At 43.2% G+C, this 22,813-nt stretch overlaps 1 protein-coding gene across 2 annotated transcripts in view; it reads right to left on the minus strand.

The window, feature by feature from the left end:
• The window catches only part of NDRG1 (N-myc downstream regulated 1), a 39,778-nt gene extending 20,363 nt beyond the window's left edge, over positions 1–19,415 (minus strand). The window contains exons 1-3 of one of the 2 annotated variants that reach the window (XM_082293991.1): positions 19,384–19,415; positions 5,765–5,843; positions 3,064–3,099 (exon numbers count right to left, since the gene is read on the minus strand). In XM_082293991.1, coding sequence (XP_082150117.1) covers positions 3,064–3,099; positions 5,765–5,827 — 99 coding nt within the window. In that variant the 5' untranslated portion in view covers positions 5,828–5,843; positions 19,384–19,415. Of the gene's footprint in view, positions 1–3,063; positions 3,100–5,764; positions 5,844–6,942; positions 7,016–19,383 lie in introns of those variants that run through there. The other variant, XM_082293992.1, reaches the window with a different exon arrangement.
• Between the last annotated feature and the right edge of the window lie 3,398 nt (positions 19,416–22,813).

Below are 22,813 nucleotides of genomic sequence, written 5' to 3' on the forward strand. Positions count from 1 at the left end.
TTGACGCAGATTATTGTGATAGCTCTGCCCAGGGATTCTTCCTAGTCTGATTAGCACTGGGTCACCCTGCTCTGCCAAGTACAAAACCACAGCCACCCCCATCCCTTTCCTTCAGTGTCCCAAAAGGATGAGGAAATCCACACAGCAGACTGCAATGCCCCAAACCACGTCCACCGGTGCCAGCGGGAATCCCACCCCCTCCTGCCACGTGCACCAGCTGATTCATCTCTCCTTGCAGGGCAGCTCTTCCCTTCTCCCCATGCAGGCAGGAGGAAGGAGGAACTAAAGCAGAAACAGATCCTGCATGCCTATAGATACGAATGGCCACGAGCCATGGATTGCAAGGGACAAACTCATCTCTGCCACCTACAGCTGCCACACAGCTCCAAGTTTTGCTGAGTTTCTGAGCAAGCAGAGTCCTGATGGACTGAAACACAGAGCTGGGAGAATAGACACAGTGATGAGGAGCCAGGTCTCCACTGGCTCCAATGCTAGAGCACACACAAATACACCAAACTGGAAATACAGCTAAAATGTGCTTGGCGTGAAGACAACAAAGCCACACAGGCCAGAGTGCCCTGCACCGGTTTATCATCAATTATGCTAAAACAGGTTTGGCCAGGAACACTCTCCCTCTTGAGACACAAGGGACCTTTACTTCAATTTTCAGGTAGGTGCCACAGACAGACATAGTAACAGACAAATTGCTGACTAGAAGTTGTTCAGAGCTGTCAGGTCTTTCATCTCTGGTCTTGGCCATCCCTTGGTAACTTCACAAAGGCTTTCCCCCAGAGAATAACTATGGACATGTCTTGCAACATGTGCTTTCAGAAGAGCAATAGCCCACTATACAGTGGCTTACTTTAAAAATGGAAAGCTATGTTTAACTCCAGTCTGTCTAAAACTGCATGTGAAGTAAGAATCTATTTTTTGGTAAACCTGAGTAACTATGTAAAATTTAGTCTTGGAAGGAAAACACCTCACAGACAGCTCTTTTTACTGTTCAGGGGCAGAAACAAAGTCATTAAGTGAACACTGCTTAACTTGTTCCCAGAATGATGGACCAAGTTGCAGTGGCTTTGGTGGACACCCATACCCATACACAGGCATTAAATAAGCAGCTCCATCCTGCCAAGCACCAATACCTTCCTTCCCTGGCCAAGCCCATCCTCTTCCCAAGTGGTTCATGGGAGAGGTTGCTCAGTAAGAGCACACTTCAGCTTCAGTCTCAGTCCTGGAGTGACCTGGGTGCCCTAGGGCCACACATGAACTTCTCTAATGAACCAAGCAATCACATCTCTCATAGCAGCTCCAAACCACTTTTTCCACAAATCAACAAAAAAAGAATTTAAAGAAAAATAGGGAGGGCACTTGTGGCTTTGAGGACCAAAGCTAAGCCTCCTTTACAGTCACAGTTCTTAACAAAATGCATTGAGACTCTTCTTCCACATTTTTTCTTTCTGAACTAGAACAACCAAAGATTAAACTCTTAACAAAGATAGATCATTAAAAAAAGTAAGAGCTGGCAGAACAGAGCTAAATGACAAGAACCACTGCTCTGGATTAGTGACAGTTAATCCAAAACATGGAGAAAAGAAAAGCAAAAAGGCTTAGTGAATTTGATCTTGCAAGTTTAAAAAAAAATCTATATATACACACATGGTTTACAAACCAAGCAATTTATTCTAAGAATAGAAATGAAATATGGGTCACTTCTGGATTCTTAATCAAAATACCACAGTATTCCTGTTAGTAGACTTAATCTGGGATTCAATTTATTTAGACCAAGTGATCAATCTGGACCCAAACAGAAAGCTTCTCCCATGCTGTGCAGAGTCCTGCAAGAAGCTGCATGGTGACAACTTTAACTTACATTTATCAAGATTTCAGGTACTGGATTTCATTAGAAAAGATGAGGGGGAAGATGCAGGATTAGTGTAAACTACAGTTTTGCTATAGAAGTAAGAACCATCGAAAGACGAAAAAAATGTCCAAGATAGCTGTCTCCCTTGGTTTCCAAGGAAAACTGAATTTGTGCTGTATTTTTTAAGCAATTGGCACAACATTGAATAAAAATACAGACAGGTGCTAATAAAGTACAACATGCAGTAAAGTAGAGAAAGGTTATTTTCTTGAAGGACTTGAACAGAGGCTAGAACAATTTAATAGCTTTCCTTATTCCTTCAGAGTTTGCCTCCATTTCTACACCCCCGGATAAAAATTAGACACCCAGTGAGCCTCTTTTCCCAACACATACTCCTTGTCCTCAGCAGTGGGAAAACACCACTCACACTGCTTGTCAAGGCAGGTACACCCTCCCTGCTCTCCATCCCACTTCAATCCAGCCTGACTCCTGCAACCATGCAATTCCTTAATCTCAGCTAAGAACCAGCAAGAACAAACTTCTCTGTCAAAAGTCCAAATAGCAATAAAATTAGAGGATCCAGGAGAGTTACCAAGTCATTTCTCAAAAGCATGACACTCAGGGAAAGTGAAGGGCCATTATGTGACCTAGTGGTGTGCTATGAACTTGTATGTTCTGACTTTAAATAAAAATACAGAGACACCATCACTCCTATTACTGACAAAATTTATTGCTTAGCACCTTCCACCACTCCACAGGCCTCAGGAATATTTTGGAAAATTTCAACAGCATAACGGGATGCGCCCAGAGGAACATTTCCTCCAAGGAAATGCATGCACATTGCTAATGAAAGCAAATTAACAGGGAAAAGTGTGTGTCCACGTGGGAGGGGAATATATTGTTTTCACTGCCACTGCCAAAGATTCTCATTCTCTTAGCAGGAATAGAACTGCTTGCAAACCAGCCACCTCCTTTGACTAAAACTTTCTCAGTTCCAGTCTGAAAAGGCCCCCCGTGGTCCCCTTCACATTGCTACAGCACAGCCCCATTCAGACCCCTCTCCCACAGTAACAGCATTCCTGGCAAGCAGGCAGTCCCTTCTGGTCACATCTTGCTGTTTTCTCAAATGTCAGTTCAATCTCCCCTCTTGCAAAAAAAAAAAAAAAAAAAAAAAAAGAAAGAATAATAGCTTTACTTGCCTGAACATCGAAGTCTGGAAGGAGGCGAGTTATAGCCTGTGAAGAAATTTGAAAGCATTAATGGAAATAACTTGCAGCTACAGGAATCTATGCTTGGATATGTGTTCTAGCCCACCAGTTCTGTAGCTGAGACCTCTCTCTGTCCTTTCAATAAAAGCTCTTCTGATGAGCATAAAATTCACCCAAGAGCTTTTAAACCCACTAATCTTCATAGAGAAATGAAAGCAGTAAAATACTAGATTACAGACAGCAAAATGAAGGACAAAAGCTGGTGCATCCTCAGTTATTGTTAAATCTCTGAGCAATACACTCAAAAGGAGCAGTAAAACACTGAACTTTTCTGCATCGCTTATTGTAGCAATGGGACAGCCAACAGCCTGAGTCCTGCCTGGGATGGGAAGTCTTTGTTCAAGAATGCATTGAACACTTGCAACTCAGTTAAGCAGTCATTACTGGAACATGGTTACATGATGTGGAAGGTGGAAAGGGTCTTATTCCAACCCAACTTAGTCTTTGCAGTGTTTGGGAGGCTGGATGGACACGGAGAGGTCCATTCCAACCTGTCAGATGCTATAGCTGCTAGTGACAAGCTCCTGCACCAGCCGAGGATCTCCACCAGGAAAGGAGTTAGGTGACAACCTCCCCACCTTCAGGAGTCTACAAGGCTTATAGCTTCAAAGTGTCTTGTAGTTACCTCCTTTTGTTAAGGGACAAGAAAGAAATCAAACTCTTATTTCCACTGCAGGGCTGAAAATAGAGGGAAGAGCAGCCAAGCAAACATTTTATGCTGCAAAGTGCAAAAGAGGCCAAAGCTTGAAAAATAATATTGAGATAAAAAGGAAAGCTTAGAATCCTGGCAAGGAGGTCACTCAGCCTCAGCAACCCAGGTAAATTAAGGACAGATGTCAGAAGCACTATAGCTGCTTTCTTAGGCAATACCATCTCAGATGGGGGGACCCTCAAAGCACTGCAGTACAACCTGTAGCTCTCACAGCTGTAACTTTTAGGCAACTTGGCACAGTCTTGGACATGCAAACAACTACTTATTTCTGACTGAGCAGAAATAATTTTACACAGCCTTAGCTTTAGACAATATGCTGTGTTTTAATCTTGCTATACTGTTGGTTTTTATGACCTTTTAAACACAGCATTTCAGCCACTGTTGTCCCAGTGGGACCCAGAACTGAAAGGAATAAGTAAATGTGGCATCTGTACCAACAGCATATGAAATAAGGCTGATCATTGCTCAGGAGCAAAGACTTGGCTGTAGCAGAAACTCAAGCACAACAAGCCAGGACTCAACTCCAGAATGCATCACCCAATAAGCCACTCAAAACCAGCTCCACTGTCCATCTTAATATGGACTGACCATCCTTCAGGGCAACCCTTTCCACTTTCTCAAAATACACTAAGTAACTTCCTTCATCCATATTAAAATGGCCACAGAGGAAATCAAACTCTGTCCTAGTTTGCCCATGCAAACAAAATTCAAGGCAACATCATGAACAAAAGCATGCAGGGATCATTGTCAAGATTCCAACTTTTGATCTATGTGCTACAGAAATCCAGGAAGTTAATCAGTATTTTAAGATATTTCTGAACTTTATAGCAAAGATATTTCAGTACTAACAGGACTTCTGCTTAGAATCTCCTTTGCTTTGGTAATACTGAACAATATGGGCATTAAAAACAGGTCTTAGTCTCTGAAAAGTTGGAGTGCTGCATTCAGTGGTGGCCAAACAAGCTCTGCTTTCATGCAATGGCCTTGGCAAAGGAGCTGTGTTTAAAGTTTCTCTATCCATTTCACTGCAGTCACAAGTGGAAATTATTTTCTGAAGTGTTTACATGAAAGAGGGAGGGAATAAAAAAGGCCATAGCAGACAGAGCAATGAATTCTAGTGTGTAAGACCAGGAAAAAACTCAACACATATATATACATAATTGTCAAGAAATAATGTCATTGGGAACAGGAGAAAAATCTTAGTTTTGTTTCAAGAAAACGTTGAGATTTTTTTTACATATTACAGTGAACTTTTTGCCATGAATATACCAAAACAGAGTATGGCTACCACTGAAGAGTCAGATAGACACTGAATCCAGATTTTGTTGATACGTTTTTGAAAAAAAATGGTGCAATAAGGGATGAAAAGTAGTGTAACAAGGCTCATAAAAAGAAAAGCTGGGATGTTTCTATATTGCAACTCCAGTGACTGCACCAGGCTGTGGGTTGTACACACCCAGCCAGCTGTAACTCATGGCTCAGTGCACTCAGAGGGGACTAGAGGGGACTCAGCCCTACCTCTGGACTCAGCTGTGCCCAAAGGAGATGTAAAGTCTCTCTCCATGAGAGGCAGCTGACAGAGCAAAGTCTATGTTGAGAAGTCTGTAGCTATAGAGGGATGTACATGAGATTGCCCAATTGGCATCATTTGATACAGTTAAAGGCATCCAGAGCTGTCATTATTCAGAGAAGAAAAAATGTCACCGTCATATTAAAAGCACAAAACCAAACAACAAGAACAAATAATTAAGGCTCAGTTTTGCATTATTAAAAAAAACAACCCAAAAAACTATTCTTACTCCATCTTCAGTTTCTTGTTTCTTCCATACAATATATTTTAAAAAATCTAATATTATGTGCAGTTCCAACAGCAGTCCTGACAGAAAACACATAAGCTCTAAAATGCTTTAAAATAATTACCTCCTCCTTCTCCACCAGAGGTTTCACCTCTGCAAGGTGAGCATCCTGGAACTCTGTTGACATGGTCAGTAGCTGATATCTGCAAAGAGGAAAAGAGATTTGTTCTCAGCTTGCATCAAAGATTAAATACAGGAACAAGTAAAGATCCTGCTCCACCCAGCCCCCACAGTGACCCACTCTTTCAGGTTATAGTTTAAAAGACCTCTGCAAGAAGGTTATAAAATCTCTTGTAAAATGCCTCCCTGGTTTATTTATATACACACTCCTGCACAATACAAGATTAAAGAAATATTAAGACTGCAAGATCAAACAGACGTTTGGCAGCTTCAAAGCAGAGAATGCAGAAGGAAACAGGGCAGGGACCAGTGGAGAGAACCATGAAAACTATCATCCCACAGGTGAAAGAAGGCATAACCAAATCTACACAACTAACTCCTGAAGTTTGCTTGAATATTTGTTTCTGAAAACTTTTTTTTCCCCCCCCTTAATGTATGCAAGGATCCCTCACTATCCCCCAGATTTTTACAGTGAGAAAACTGAACTGGACACATATTAGCATCATTAGATTGTCAGATTGATGTGCTCCATTCTTCAGGACAGCTAAAAATCAGATACTTCTTTAAGTGGACACCAACAAGGTTCATGCAATAATATTTTCGAAACTGTCAAAGGAAGGAACAAGATTGCTGTATCCTGCTCTAGGACAGGACTGGCATTGTGATGTCCAGCCCTCAGCTGCAGGAAGCTTAACTGGTAACACAGACACAGCCAAATCCCAGGAGAGGTGACTGCCAAGACAAAGAGTCAGAGGTCATGGCTCAGGTGCAGTGCACCTTCTGCAGTGGACCAACAGCATCTCAGTTCAGCAACCACATCAGCCCAGACAGGGAGTCAAGAACAGCATCTTTTCATTCTCATGACAAAGATAAGGCACCAGAGTCCGAGGGCTGTTCCCTATGAAGCTGTAATGAATTACTAGAAACAGTTCTTGAAAGATACTAGGACTGTTGTAGCAGCAGGATGACAAATACAGAAGTCAAATACAGAAGTCAAAGTATTTATTACATATCCTTTAGCCTGCTGGAGAAATGCATATCATGTGGGGTTTGGGCATCTTTAATAAATTTCCAATTTTGTCCATCAGCAATACACAATTATAAAACAAATTAAGTACTTACTTTTTAAGAAAAGTTTAGAACCATCTCCAGTAAAGCATATGAGTAAGTGTACTCAAAGCAAGACAAGAGGCTGAAACACATTTAGGAATTATTGACTAAGTATAACTGAACATATTTTAATTATCTTCTGAAGATAAACATAGAACTACAGAACAGAATTTACATCGATTCTTTAAACCATGATTTCCCATCTCCTGACTTAAATCTGATTTAAGCCCATCACACTGTCTACATAAGTGACTTGATGGCACAGGAAGGGCTGTGAAGCCCACAGGAGCATCCAGGCAGTGGCAGCAGCATTATTTTTCACTCCGCCCCATGGGTTACCTCGATGCATTTGTCCCTGGGCAAAGATGCTCTGGTGACAGTAGGATGGCTGGATGCTGCAGAAAGCTATGAAGGGACACACTCAGACTAGAAGAGTTAATGCTGGAAAAACATGGGTGTCCAGGCACATGGAAATAGCTTTGGGTTTAAGGAACCCTTCTTGCTAGCTATGCAACTGGGGAGATTTTTGGTAAAAATTAGACTGGGGATTTTAAATTTAGAGAAACATTTCATTAATATTTTACACCACCAGTTGAGGCACAAAGGCAGGACCAAAACTGATCCTGTTGCCAGTGCTTGGTAATCCAAATTTACGAGATGACATCAGAGGTACATAAAAAGTCAGGTGACTTAAGTGGCCATGGTTCACCCTTTTCTCCAGGTTTTCCATTGTGTTTGGTTTGTTACAGATTTTAATCACAAAGAATAAGCACAAAAAAAATTTTCTAAATTTTGAGCAACTGCAACATTTTAGCAAACATTACATGTTTTTGGGATTACAGCCTTCTAGGTAGTCTGCCATTCTATACAGTGAGCCATTGTGCCTGGCAGAGAGGAAAAATAAATGCTGTTGTAATATTTGGAGGTTGAAATACTCATATGAAATTGAACCTAAGTCAAATGGCTTTTTTTTTTTTTAATTCAGCTAGTTCTGTTAAGACAAGTACCTTAATATTGTACCTAATTCTGCAATAGGGACTAGAAGTGCAGGAGGTTTTTCTATGGTTTGCCCATAGGGGAGGATAGTAAGAAGCCAGGTCCCCTGCTGCAGTTTTCCAGTAAGAAGTGGTTCAGGGAACAAAGCCACAGCTACTGTTTGTGGAATAGAGATGTTTACATGGGGTACTTTCAGATTTTCAGGGACTCAGAGCATTGACTGCAAATGAGCAATAAAACTGTGCCAAAAAAGAACAAGATGGATGTTTTTTATAGCTTTAAAAAACAATCCTATTTCACAATAGTTCAAAGTTGTTGCTCTATGTTTCTGAAAGAACCAGCATTAGGAAGTGCTGACCAGCAGATTGCATGACTGCCACCAAGTCTGCTGAACAAAAGCCTTACCTACACCAAGTTCTCACTTTTGGAAAGATACCATGTCTTGGAGCCACAATGTTTTCAGAGCAGATATTTCCAAGCTCTGTGTTTTTCTTCTGTGCATCAGGAATACCTGAAACATTCCTACCAAGCAGCAACCTTGTGATAAGGTGGGATAACAACATGCTGTTTGTTCATAAGAGCTGGCAAACAAAGCCCTGCTGACAGCACTGTAAAAAACATCTTATTTTCCAAGGAGAAAGATGGGGAAATGGCTTTGTACCACCCTTGTTCAGCACAAATTTTATACTTTCTAAATAGGTGCTTTGTGCTGCCCTCTGTTATGTGACAGGGCAGCTCAAAGCTAATGTATCTGCGTAACTCTCCTAAACAGATACCATACAAGCATCCCTTTATACACATTTCAAAGCACTTGCCTCACAGATGCCTTCCAAAGACAAAGTTCATTTATATCTGCAAGCAGTAGTGTAAAGTTGCCAACTTGGAGAAAAACAACTTTTTTTCACTCTGCTTGACCAATTCAGCCTGCTGAGAGGCCCCAAATTCTCCTCTCCAGGAAAAACCACTTCCACCCAGCAGCCACCTACCATCCTGTACCCAGACACCTGTTGCAATTGCTGCTCAGAGGTTTGTTTTAAAAGTATTATACTGCTAAGAGAAAACTAAATGTTTAAGACACTTCTGCAGCTAGCAAAGTGCTTTAAAACTGATGGCATATCTACCTTTGCCAAGTAGTAGGAACAGCACCAGACTCCAGGAAGCAAGGAAGGTGTGGGGAAGGGTGAAGTCATCTGTGCAGTACTGTGTTGACTGATTTCATTCAGAGGCCTTTCTGTCCCCATTCCAGCCCAATCTCACTGCTCCAAAACCACTACAGGAATGGTCATTACCAAGGCTATTAACTCAGAAATCAGTATCAGGAGCCGGATTATTCTGATATTAAAGGCTCAGAATCTATCTCCCTTCCCTCTGTATCATTGCTGGGGGGACAATCATTGCTGCAGCCTTGTTTTGGTAGCAGAAGGTACAAGATAAATGTGCAGCCTGGCTTGGCATAACAGAGATCCCAGCAAAGAGACTAACAAGGCACCCATCAGGCCATCCTCAGACCCCAGCAATGCAATCATAAATACCAAACATTAGGTAATATGCATATATGTGACCAAATTCCTTTCGAGCACTGAAAAAAACCAAGTTCCAAGACCCCCACATCAAACTTCTTGTTTCTGAAGGCACATGTAGGGTTGTCCAAGCTTGTGCCATGGGGTGCATCATCAAGCACGATGGCCTCACACCCATGAAGGGCTGGGGGCACTGCTACCAGCTGTACAGGATTTCTCTGCCCTCACACCCAACTGGTTTTTGTTTCTGTGCTATGATAGAAAACAAAGAGCAACAAAAGGCTCCTGCCCGAGTGTTTCATAAAAAAGGCAATTTCCTCAAAACTGCTTTTTTAAACACTGGCAACAGATTATTCTCCTTTTGAGTACTGATGTGTAGAAGGGTAACCAGAGCATCTTGATGGCATTTTCATCTCTGCAGGCTGAGCAAGCAGGAGGGACAGCAACCACGTTGCATATAGGATGAAATACTCATGAGCATCTAATGGTAAAGAGCGAAAGAGTTGTGGGACACTGAGGGTTGCAGCTCCCAAGAACTGGTGTTCTCTTTGGAGAGAGAGGGACCACGTGAAACTTGTGCTCCAGGACTGCAGGTGGGAGGTGTTTCTAAGCCAGTGACATCACTCTGCACTTTGTCCCTTGAAAGCTACAGGTGTCTTCAGCACTGTCACCAAAGAAGGTAGGAAGGACAGGTGGCAGAGATTTTGTGTACCTGTAGCAGCTCCCAGAACAATTAAGCAAGGATGAGACAAGGATGGAGAGAGCTATAACATCTCCAAAGCTCTGAAAAAGCTGATTGGTAATTATCCACATCAGTTCCAGGTCAGAAAAAAAAAAAACAAAACAGGCAGTTCAGGCCTCTGACAATGAAGGAAAGTTACTGTGATGCTCAAACAGCCTTTGAGCCTTCCACACAGTCAATTAGAGCTCCTCCAGTCACTAACAGTAAATGCTGTAAACTTGTCTGACTGGCCTAACAAACATGGTTACTGCAAACTGGAGAGCAGCTTGAAAAAAAAACTTGTGTCCACTAAGCAGAGACTAAACAGAAACAAAGGGACATCAAGACAAGGCAGTTCATAGCACCCATGTACACTTATGGGCCATAATACATCTCTAAGTGCAGTTTACATTTCAGGTAGTTTGTAACAAAGTTGACAAATTTAATCTTCCTGTTTGTGAATCCAGTGATTCATTTGCAAGCATCCAAACAGTTCGTGCATAAGCATCTGCCCCCACACTGCCCTGTTTAAACTACTCTTTGTTACAGGCATTGGTATCACGAGGTCCTTTGTGTATAGTTACTGCTTTTCTCTGACATCGTTCCACACAATAAATCATGAAAGAGGTTTTGCAGCAGCTCCTCCCCTTTAAAAAAGGCAAATGACTTTTGACAGTTAAGTAGGATCTGAATAAACAATTTGAGCAGGAAGTTTCAAAAATTGAAGACACTCAACTACCTGGTACACCCCAGGCTTCCTTAGCCTCCAGTTACACATTATCTCAATTTGGAACCAGAAGTTAATAACCTGAGGCAAAGGAAGTTTGAAAGCAGAATGTTTAAATAACCTGACGTTTCAAATGAGAAAAGGTCAGTAGTCAAAGCACAAAATCAAATATTATCAGGGAACTGAAACAGCTATGCTGCCTGGTGGTCTCCAGTTCGTAGGTGTCCTGTGAGCTGCAAACACCCAGCCCTCTTTAAGCATAGCACACTGCTGATACTCAATTTCATCACTTTTTTCTAACAATTTACTTTTATTTTCTTTCAACACTTTGTGCGTTACTCCACCTGCATGGTTTCCAGAAGGCCCTAGTTGAAAATGAGAGCTGGCATCAAAAGAAAGAAACAAATGCGGATTGTTAGAATAATGTAGCATAACTGATTTTTTCAAAGCCAAAAAAATAAGAAGAGCTTAAAGTTTTAACCATTTTTAAGTTCACACTTATGCTATGTGCTAATCAATTTGATTAGGAAACCAAAACCTTTCAGCCAAGAACTCGAGCCCTGCGCCAAGTAACAGCCGGGTGAAGCCACACAGAGACAGCTGCAGGGACAGAGCCAGCAGCTGACCCACCACAGAGGCACAGCTGGGGGGCCACAGCATCTCCCCCAGCCTGCCTGCCAGCAGCTGGGGCTCTCTGCTGCAGAGAGAGAGGAGATCTCCAGGCTCAGCTCCAGCCCACCTCCTCCGTCTTGTTCTCACTCCTGCCAGTGGCTCCAGTGTCTGATGGACACAGCTCAGCTGTGGTCACTCTGGGATCAGACACAGCTTTGAAACTGCCAGTTCCTCAGACCAGGGGCTGGTCACTCTCCACACACACATGAACCATGATGGCAGCTGCACATGGTTAGTAGCACCAAAACACAGGGAGCTGGAAGCAGCCCTTCTGTCTACTCAGCAGATGTTGGGCAAGAAACTGTTGCAAAACAGCTTGCACAACCTTCTCACTGCGGGACGCAATGAAGAATGTTCCTTAGAAAGCTTGGGGTCCTCCCATATCTCACAGGAGTAGAAGCTGGCTGTGGGAAGGGTTGGTGAGCTGGCCAAAGGAAACCCCTGCTGTGTACCCCCTCCCAGTATAATGAGCAGCTATCTCTGCCTAGCTGGCAGGGAAATGCAAAGCTTTCAATGCCTTAGGGCTTTTTCCTATTTTAGCAATCCCTAATACTACCTACACTATAACATCGCAACTCCATGAGGCACAGATTACAAACCCTAATGAAGTTCTCCAAAATTCATGCTTCTTTAGCATTTGGCACCTGAAACTGCCTCAAGTCATACCTCTGTCACAAGTGGTTTTGTCCAATAATGCAGAGTAAGTGTTCAAGGCCAGGTTGGATGGGGCTTTGAGCAACCTGGCCTAGTGAAAGGAGGGTTGGAACTAGATGATCTTTAGAAAGACAGATTTGCCCATTCACACTGCCAGTGCTGTGCTTTAGCTTTAAAGGGCTCCAGGCTGTGGGTGGCAGTACTGCAGGGTGGAAAGGATGAAGAGCAATCAACTGCTTTCCTAGGCTTTGTTTCCTTACACCACCCCGGAGCCAATCTGTCTCCTTCCACTGCCCCAGCACCCTCCCCTCCATCCTCCCACTGACCATGCACAAAGGTCTGAAACAGAGATTAAAGGTGATGCACTGATACAGGACCTGGCACCTGCTGGGCACTGGGTGTTGGGCTGGGCTTTGGGGCAGAGGAAACAACAGAGATGTTATGAGGGGGCAGAGATGGATTAGGCATTTTATAACATGGAAGAGATGGCTTCTGACACAAAGATTATGTTCTAAACGGACAAGAAACAAGCTATTGTTCCTGCAGCTCACCAGTGTCAGAACAAGCTCCCTGCCCCCTCCTATTCTCAATCTGCCATGCTTTAATAGTCCATAGCTGCTGCCCAGCTGCAGCCGCTTCAACAAGTGGGTGGTTCTGTCAAAGTTAGAGGCAAAACCACCGAGATTATTCCAGAAGGGAGAGGCTCACGGTATACTCAGATGAGGAATGTTGTCTGGTTCTCTAGGTTGCACCCTTGCAAGTATATAGTGGATTCTTTTTATATGTTTTGCATTTTCACATTGATGTTGCAATGATGAGGACTTGAGTTACAAAGCATCACAGCTAAGGTTGATGATGTTTCTTAATTTACATTTATTCATGAGGTCGTACTATATGGGTTTCCGTTTCTGAGTACATAGAAGACTTGTTCTACCACCTATTAAAATTGCTTGGTCATTACTATTACAAGTTCTCTTTCTAAGCCCTGCCAAAATGTCTGGGCTGAAGTTTTCCATGATGAGTGTATGAAGGTTTTTATTTGTTTGTTGAGGAGAAAAGTATAATTTATGGATATTATTCTGTTCCCATGCATGGCCAGTTCCCTTTTCTAGGATGAACTTTAGCCTTCTAGAGCTTTATGTGAATTCAAACTTTGCACAAATGGCCATTGTGTTAAGAGACATCTTTCATTCTTCTCAAGCAAGTCCCTTTATAAAATTACCCAAATTTAAGCATTTTCACATGCTGAATTACTTGGGACTGCATCTGGGCAAAAGCCTTCCACTGCCTGCAAGCCTCAGCACCTCAGCAGATACAATATGATCTTCCCAAGGGCTGAGCACACAACCTGTACCACAACAGGTGGCACTGGTGAGGGGATGTCTAAACCAGAACCATCCAGTACCAGAATACTCCTTTCTTCTCAAAATAAGCCCTTCCAAAATCCTTCAAAGTGGGCAAAAGGCAATTCACCATCCTCAGCTGATTTATTTAAAAGCCTTACCCATCTACACTCCAGGTTAGTGCCTATTACAGGCAGAGAACTTTGTTTTCATTTTCCAGGCTGTGTTTACAAGAGGGGTTGGAGTTCTACATGTTCAAGCTTTTATATAGCTTTGGGATTTTATATAAAACTTCATAAAATTCACAGTGTTTCACATGGAAAAAAAAAGTGATGCTCTTGAACTGAATCATCTAGGAAAGATTAATATTAAAGGTCATCATAAAATTCTGCAGTGCTTCTACTGCATAATTAGTCCCATAGCCCAGAATGCCACAGCTTTGTCCAAGGACACAAACACATCTTAAAATTTAGCAGGGATGTGTTTCAGTACATGGAATGCATGTTTAGAGCACTCCAGAACTATGGCAGCAGGAAAATGACATCATTAGTCTGACAAGCTGCACACAAGCTACCTGAAGGAAGCAACCCAAAACCCCCCAGCAAGAGCAATCCTTCCTTCCTTTAACAGTGCATTTCCCATCTGGATGTCTGTTTATGGTGTTCACAAATAAAAGTTCCTTTGAAAGTTGCATCCTACTTTGCTGATTGCTTTTCCATTACACTTTATGCCTACCAGTAAACACACCAGTCTATACATAAAAATATATTACTACTTCTTTGCTTTGAGTACCACTGCCTCCACCTACAGAGTCTTCATGAGGGCATTACAGTTTAAGATCCTCATTACTTAGTTTGTGCTTCCTAAAATTCAAAACTTCTTAAAGTCAAGTTGTAAGAGTAGTGAAATGGCAAGGACAGAAAAATCACACGCACAAAACCAAACGCCAGGGATGGCTGAAAGCAAATGGAAAGATTTGTTTTGCCATGAATTCAGTTTTCATGTTACATTAAGTCCTAATGTTTGGTGTTTCCATTAATTTCTGCATCATCTGTACAGGTCTAGCCGACAGGCCCTACACATCCATGGTACAAAATAAGCTGAAAAAGCTATACTTTTGAAGCTATACTTAGGTCAGGCAGGAAGCAGACAGTTGAAGGCTTGGAAAAGTAGTGAATACCCAGTTTTAAAAACAGGTCTTGAAAAGGAAGATCTATATTGACCAACTTCCAGCTACCAAGAGAAAAAACTTGACGGATGAAAAAGATATATTAAAATTTTGACAACTAACTGAAAGGAAGTAGCCTCAAACCCTAAAGAAACATAGGAAATGTGATCAGCCACACAAAATAAGAGCAGCAAAACTGACACACATCCTGCTTAGTACAAAGAGATACAGCTGTGGAAAATTTCTTCAGCACAGGCAGTCCAGCTGTGCATCAGCAAGCACACAACAGAGCACCTCTGCATGGAGAACACCCCCTCTGACGACAAACTTCTGGGCATTATCCAAAGGCAACACTCTCATGCCAGCTGGGAAACAAAACAGGCCTGAGAGAAAAGTAAAACTGAACTCATTGCCCTCATCATACAACATTTGTACATTCAAGTCTGACACTTTGATAATTCCAGGCTTTACTTTTTTCTGTACTCCACACTTGCTGTTCTGGATTAAACATCAGATAATGGTACTGACTCACATGGACTCTCAGTACTGAGTTTAATGATGTCATAATAACAATTTAATGATATGTGAACACATATTCAAGCAAAGCTCTGAATAGCTCCTTACTGCTGCTTAAAAACCACAGCCAAAGGAAATTAGCAGTAGGGATTACCTCCCACTAGCTGTCCCTCACTGAAGTCACCCAGGGCTCTGGAAGTGACACAGATAGGGAAAAAAGCTGCCACCTATGAGAGAAACACCAAGTTCAATAGCCATTATATTCACAGCCATTGATTTCCAAGATGTCTAACCCAGATTTTAGTCATCCATAAGAACACACGCCACTGAACCTGAAAATGGGATTGCCTTACTCTTAGTCTTTGAAACAGTTGCAGAATATTTCCCTTAACTTTCCAGTAGCAGCAAGTAATTTACCTAGAACTTTTGGGACAGAGCTTTTGGAGTAGAGGGCAGAGCTGCTCCTGGACCTGAGCAACCTGATCTAGTGGGTAGCATCCCTGCCCATGGCAGAGGGGTTGGAACTATGATCTTTAAGGACCCTTCCAACACAAGCCCTTAATGATTTTATGATGAGGTACTGACACTGGAGATCGGCCCCCACCTAACTGTCCAGGGAAATTCTCCACAGAGGCAGGACAACACCATCCTGCTTTAGGTGAACATTCAAATACACACCTAAAGCTGAAGCCAAGGGCAGTCTCTATGTGCAATGCCATCCATGTAGGAAACAGTGACAGGAGGAGGTGGGTTCTTCTGTACATCTGTATTTCTAGGTGCTGTGACTCAACATGAAAGTTAGATGTAAAAAGTCAGCTGGAAATCATACTTCATCTCCAGAACTAGCATGTCATCCTTGTTAATGCCAAGCAGTTACATCTCCTGTATTTTGGAAGGTTTTCCTTCAGAGCAATCAAACCAGAGCAGTCAGAGAAAGCCACTCTTGTTGCATATTGCTGTGACTGAACTGATCCAGGCCATTGCTTCCCCAGGCTGTGCTCTCCCTGACAGCAAACAGGCTTCTGCTGCCTTAAGCTTCCAGCTGTGCACATGATGTAAACACTGCTGATCCACCACAATTAGAATTTCTATTATTTTTGAGAGTTTTGCAGTTTCTACTTGTGTTCATTCTGAAGATTTTCAAGCCAGCTTTACCCCTTCTGTATATTTTTTTTTATTCTTTGTCTATTTTGAGACAATAACAGCAGGAAATGTCTCATTACATATATGCTCTATGTTTTGTGCTCTAATGAGGTTAAGTGAAAAAACAGAAATTTTTTGTGGGAAGCTAGAAGGTTGTCAAAATCTCTTAAGCTGGTCATGAGAAGATGTTTGTTGCACTTCAGTCAAAGAAATTGATCGCTTAGGTTTAAAAATCTGAACCAAATAATTTTTCTTCCAACACTTCACTGCTAATCCCACCTGAACTACAAGAGCAAATTACTTAATTGCCTTAAAACTATTCTAAGGACCAAGTTCCCTTGCCAAAGTGTTCCAAAAGGTGCCCTGTAATCTCCCCATGTAATTGTCATAGTCCAAAAAGGAATATTCAAAGAGCAGAGTACCTCCTACTGGAGGAAAGACAGTAGGGGAATCTTGCTGGTTTTAGTGAGTATTCATGCAATCTACCCAGATGATCTGTCACGCAGTTTTAGTGTTCTTTTTTATTTTGGCAAGAATAAAAAAAGCCATTGTGCAAGGCACAAACAGAAAACTTTAGCAGCTTGTTTTCTGGTAGCCCAGGTGCTGGTTCCAAAACACAGGCAGCACATGTGGCAGTCCTCCCTCAGCAGAGAGTGACACTTCTTTGGCTATTGCCTGATTCTCTGGACACCTGATGCTTTGACATCTCTATCTTGCTGTCATGCTGGTAAAGAGGTCAATGAATGCAGGAAATAAGTATACAAACCCTTCTTTCTAAGGGAAAAAACCCCCTAGTTTTTCAAGACCTTCTACACCTTTCTTCCCCAGTCTGGTTCAAGGTCAGTCATTTCACAGTGTGCCCATTCTCAGGGGAAGAGCTCATCTTTTTAAAAGAGCATGTAATGACAGGACAAGGGGAATGGCTTTAAACTGAAAGAAGGTCTATTTCAGATATTGGAAAGAAATTCTTCATTGTGAGGGTGCTGAGGCCCTGGCACAGGTTGCCCAGAGAAGCTGTGGATGTTTCATCCCTGAAAGTGTTCAGGGCCAAGTTGGATGGGACTTTGAGCAACCTGGACTACTTGAAGGTGCCCCTGTCCATGGCAGGGGGCTTGAACTAGATAATGTTTCAATCAAAACCATTCTATGATCTCTCGGTTCAGTAATTGTAGAAAATCTTGTTCAAAAGTTTTCAAAGTTGAAATCAAGCCCATTCAGTTATCTGCTGCATATTCAGAAGCTGAGGCCTCCAGGTTCCCAAACCATTATGCCACTGCATCTGTTCAGTTTTTACTGAAAAATATTAGGTATAGAAAACAGACCCCAAGGAGTCTCTCATTACTTCATTAAAACCTGCTTTCACTGCCTCCGTGTTTCCATGTTCCTCCTGAACACATTCATGAGTTACTCTTCTTTGAGGGCATAGGGCTCGTTAGTACCCTGGGAAATGTACAAGCCTTTAAGAATCACTATTTTTGCTGCATCTACTCCGAGTTTTACCATTTCATCCAAAGTCATTAAATTCTTGCTGTGCACAGAACATCATGCAGCATTAGCTGCCTGCTGTTTACTCAAGTACTTGTGATAAAACCCCAGTCATTCTATGTCAAACTCCATTAGATTCTGGTTAAAAGAGCACAAAATTAAAACAAGCAACAAAAAAAATCCACAAAAAAAACCCAAACAAACAAAAAAAAACCTAAAAAGACCAAAAACCCAACAACAGGAAAAAAAAAACCAAAAACACAAAAAGTCCTCCAAAATCAAAAAACAAACACATTCCCAGAGCCAAGTTCAAAGTGCACAGGTTAATCCCACTGGCTGAAGTTTTGATGTAAATTGTGCCTGTAACAGCCAAGGCTAAGAACAGCAAGGCAGGTTTCTCAGATGTTTACCTGAAGCACTTGATAGGTCCTCTTTACAGGTTATTTCCATTGCTTGCCCTCAACAGTGAGTTTTGCAGCAGCTGTGTATCTTTGGCACACTTGAAAACACACAAAAACGCTGATAAAAAGCCAGAGGAAACCAAAATAGTCAAAACACCATGAAGAGAACCTGAACAGAAAGCTTCAGGTTGTCTTTGATCTCTTCCATGTCATTACAATTGCATTTTCTAGGTTCAAAATACAGTTCATATTTAAATAGAAGAACAAAAATCATCAAAATAAAATAAGGTGATAAATACTTCTATCTGAAGTCCTGTTCTGGGGATGGGGTGCTAAATAGGGCACTATGATCTTTGTGTAATAGTGGGTCACGCAGTGACCAATGCCAGCTTGCAAGTGTTTCATAGGAAAACTGTACCATGATGAAAAGCATTAACCAAAACCTCCTCCTTAGCAGAAGTGAAAGCCCTTATTCCATCAAGTCCAGTGTGCGTGGCTGCGCCTCCACTGCAAACACTCCCCTCAAGTGCTCTGAGCCGAGCAGTGCCTGGAAGCACGGGTGGCGAACTGTGCCTATCGTCACACACGATGACAACAACCCCCCTGAAAAAACTGGCCGGACACCGATCAAGGCTGTCCGGCGCTCCAAACCCAGTACAGAGCTGCGAGAGCGGAGAAACACAAGCAATCACCAGTGGTCAACTTCCGTAGAGAAAGTATGTGCCTTGGCTCCACAGCTGTTTTCTAACCCAGCCCATCCCATCCCGCTGCTACCCGGGAGCCTAGACCTTGGCAGCATCATCCCGCAGCCGCCCCCGCTCCCGGGAAGGGCCAGGGTCCGGCTCGGGGCGCGCCGTGCGCTGCCCCCTGCAAGCGGCTGAAAGCCACCCGTTCCCCCAGCACCTGGCAAAGACCTGCTCGGGGCGAGGGGAAAGGGATTTAGTTTTAAGAAAAAGGAGGAGAGTGATGCAATGATGCACACTCGAGGAGACTGCGAAGTCGGCGGGGGTGGGTGAATGGAAGGACAGAAAGACAGATGGGTAAGTGGATAGAAAGACGGACAGATGGATGGGTAGGTGGACAGAAAGACAGACATAACTCTCTTACTTGCCGTACTCCCGCTGTCGCAGCTGCCACCCCACGCTCCGACCTCCCTCCGCGGCCGCGGGGTGCATTTATAGCCCCTGCCCTGCCCCGCCCGCCGGGCGGTGCTGCCGCCGCCGCCCGCCGTGGGCTCCGCCCGCCCGGTTCTGCGCTCGCCCGGTTCTGCGCTCGCCCCGGCGGCCGCGGGTCTTCGCGGCGGCTGGGCCCGTGTGCGCGGCTCCACGGGGCCCCTGGGTATCCGCAGGGAGCCCCGACGCCCACCCGCAGGCCCGGGTCCCCCCTCCTCCCTGGCCGCGCAGTCCAGGCGGAGGGGGCTCAGCGCTGACATCGCATTCCCGGGCAGGCTGCAGAGCAGCCAGCGGCGGAGACCCGCGCCCCGGGTCCCCGGGTAGCCGGGGCTTCACACGGATTGGCGAGGAGAAGGGAATGTGTGCAAGGGCTTGCCCAAGGACCGAAGGAGCAGCAGCCTTGGGAAAGGCTGAGCCGAGGATGGCGACAGCGGGGTCCTGGCACAGGTGGTCAAAGTCCTGCGGAAATACTTCTATATAGGTATAAAGTCCGTTTACCAGAGTTGCAAAATCTTATGCTCACGCATTAAAATAACCTCTAGGAAGGAACTGTAATTGCAGGAGGGAAATAATGCCTTTGCACATTTCTGGTGAAGTTCAGAGGGTGCAGCGGGTGCTGCAAGTGCTGGGTGAGTTTCCCAGTGAACAGCCCTTTGGCAAGAAGCGCAGCTAATCATTTATTCCAAAAAGAGGCCCTCGCCTGCTGAGCAAAGAGTATCTCTATACACAGTTCTGTGTGTAGCCATCCACCAACAGGCAGATGTTAAACTGCCACGGCCTGAGCTGCTTTTTCTGTGACTTTTCTGTAAAACACTCATCCCCCAAGTGTATGATTTCACTTAACAACTTCACTTTTATGGCATGTTACAGTGACCCAAACAGATGAAATCCACAGCATACTGTCATTCCCCCTCGTTCAGTGGCCTGAAGAGGAAATAAGAAATTCCTCAGACTCTGAAACTCTGTTAAACTCTCAGCCTCTGTTTTCTCAGCTATATAATAAACTTACTAAGTCTAGTCTACAAAAGCTTGCTGCTGTTCAAATGCATCTTAGCTTCTCTCCTCCTAAGTCAGCTTCTGCAGCTGAGTCAGAAACTGCTGCCTTTGGAAATGGAACCCTGGAAGTCTGGTCCCTTTTTCACCACAAAATTATGGGACATCATGTTGTGCAGCAATAACTCTGAAGTATTACCAAGTGTAGAATAAAGGAAATTTCGTATCTTGTTTTCTTCTCTTTGATTAGTTAATGTCTGCAAGGATGAAAAATATTTCTGAACAACGCAAGAGAAGCATTTGTCATCCTAAGACAGCACTGTTCTGTATGTGCTTTCTTTGTTTTTTGAATGATAAAAGGCCTAATCTTTTTCATAATCAGTTTAAACTGTGATTCCGGGAAACCAATGAAACCATCACAAATAATTTAATTTGCAACTGAGCCTATTTTGAAGTCATATCTTCAAAATTATGTCGTCAGGTCACTGGCATGCTGTGTTTGTTATGGAAGATCTGTCTAGCTCGGTGTACTGAAGTTATGGAACGAGTGCAAATGCTAGAATGAGAACATGGGCTTGACTAATTTTCCAATAGATTAATCGTTCCTTCATCTCATCATGAAACAATATCCTAGCTCAGAAACATTCAGTCCTTCAGAAAACAGATCTGGGGCAGTGTCTGAATTGTATGATTTGGCCCATCCTCAAGCAGGTTTTCAATCTGCTGTGCTTGGCTGCTTTTTGGGGAAGGGGCTGAAAACTTCGGAGATTCAGATGGAATGAACTGTTCTCTGTGCACTAGGTGCAGACTTTTGCAGTTAAAAAACAAGTACTGAGTCTGGAATGGACTGGAGAACTGAAATGAAGTGTTTTCTTTTGCTTTGGCCTTTGCAGTTTGTTTGTTATTTAGATCACAAGCAGTGTTGGACCCTCAAAAATGCTGAAGACATGTAGGTAGAAGTCCCAAGGAGTAGTTGCTTGGAAAGCCTGGTAATCTGTGCATCCAAACAGCACCTTCACTTGGTCATGCACTCTTGCCAGCTATTTTGCTAGTTATGGCTGAGAATAACACAGTGATTAACAGTCACTTTTGAGAGATTGGTGGATTGCGAAAGAAAATGAAGTAATTCTAAAAATCCAAGTTAGGATGTATTTTACTGTGTGAAGATGTAACTGATAGTTTGTGCTCAGAGATCCAAATTCTGATCTGTGCCAGAAAGGAGCACAGCTGAAAGCTTGGGGAACATCACTCCCCTCTGCTTGAAAAAGTCTGCTCAGAAGACAGGTTGGGAAAACAGGAATTTCCAGGCTTAATTTGCCAGTGCCACTGCTGACAATGCAACAGCACAGCCTCAGTGAGTTTTCAGGCCGTGCTGGGCTGCAGGACTGCTCTCACTGCATTCCCACAGCAGCTGAGTGGCTCCTGTAGCAGGAGCTGTACGTGTACAGACATGTGTACTTTAGGAACTGCTTTGCTGGGGAGACAATACAAGCTGCCACCCACGTGGGCCCTCTGAAATCCTGATGGGTACTTCTACTGTAAATATTATTTCATTTAATAAACCATCTCTGAGCAGCTGGCATGCACTTGTCCTTTCGAGAAGAGCATCTCTGGAGGGGTGGCTTCCCTGACGCAGATCTCCATTCCCATACCAGCAAACAGGCCGTGCAAATGAGCCTGAAACCTCTCCAGTGCTGCTGGTGGCTTTCACCTGAGGTCACAGCACAGGTCTTCAAGTTATTTAAGAGTAAAAAAAACAAGTTCTTTATTTTATTTTACTAAATTGGGTTGCTGTAGGTATCCGCACACCCAAGGAATGAAAGGCCATAATTCCATGCTAGTGAAAGTCTAATCATATGTGCTCAGCCGAAACCTGCCTATGTGTTCCAGTATCTGGCAGTAACAATATTTCAGCATTTAAATAGCACTTTAAAGCCATTAACTAATCAATGCTAACAAGGCTCCAGGGAAAAGAGGGTGGTGCAAATGAAGAACCACCAGAGTAGAGACCTGATCCAAAGTCCACCAAAGGGTATCAATTCCATCCATTTCAATGCTATGGAAACAGGTTTTAATTATGAGACTATTCCGCTTTCCCTTGACATTATATTTCTTGCCATGCCAGCATTAACTCAGGAAATTTCAGTGGTTGTGCTGCAGCAGCAAAGAAGGAAAAAAGAGTTAAATAAAGTGGGAGTACAGCGTTATATTTTGCAAAAAATATTATGCATTTGTTTAGAAAATCTCTGCACACTGCTTACATTTAAGCAGTGGTAATATTATTAGTCACTGCAAAAGAAACTGGGTGTTCCCTTGTTCTCGCTAACAATACAGGAGGGATAATTTTGGATTAAGCTACATGTTTTATGAAA

This window comes from Coloeus monedula (assembly GCF_965178545.1).
Source record: "Coloeus monedula genome assembly, chromosome: 1".
Classification (NCBI taxonomy): Eukaryota; Metazoa; Chordata; class Aves; order Passeriformes; family Corvidae; genus Coloeus; species Coloeus monedula.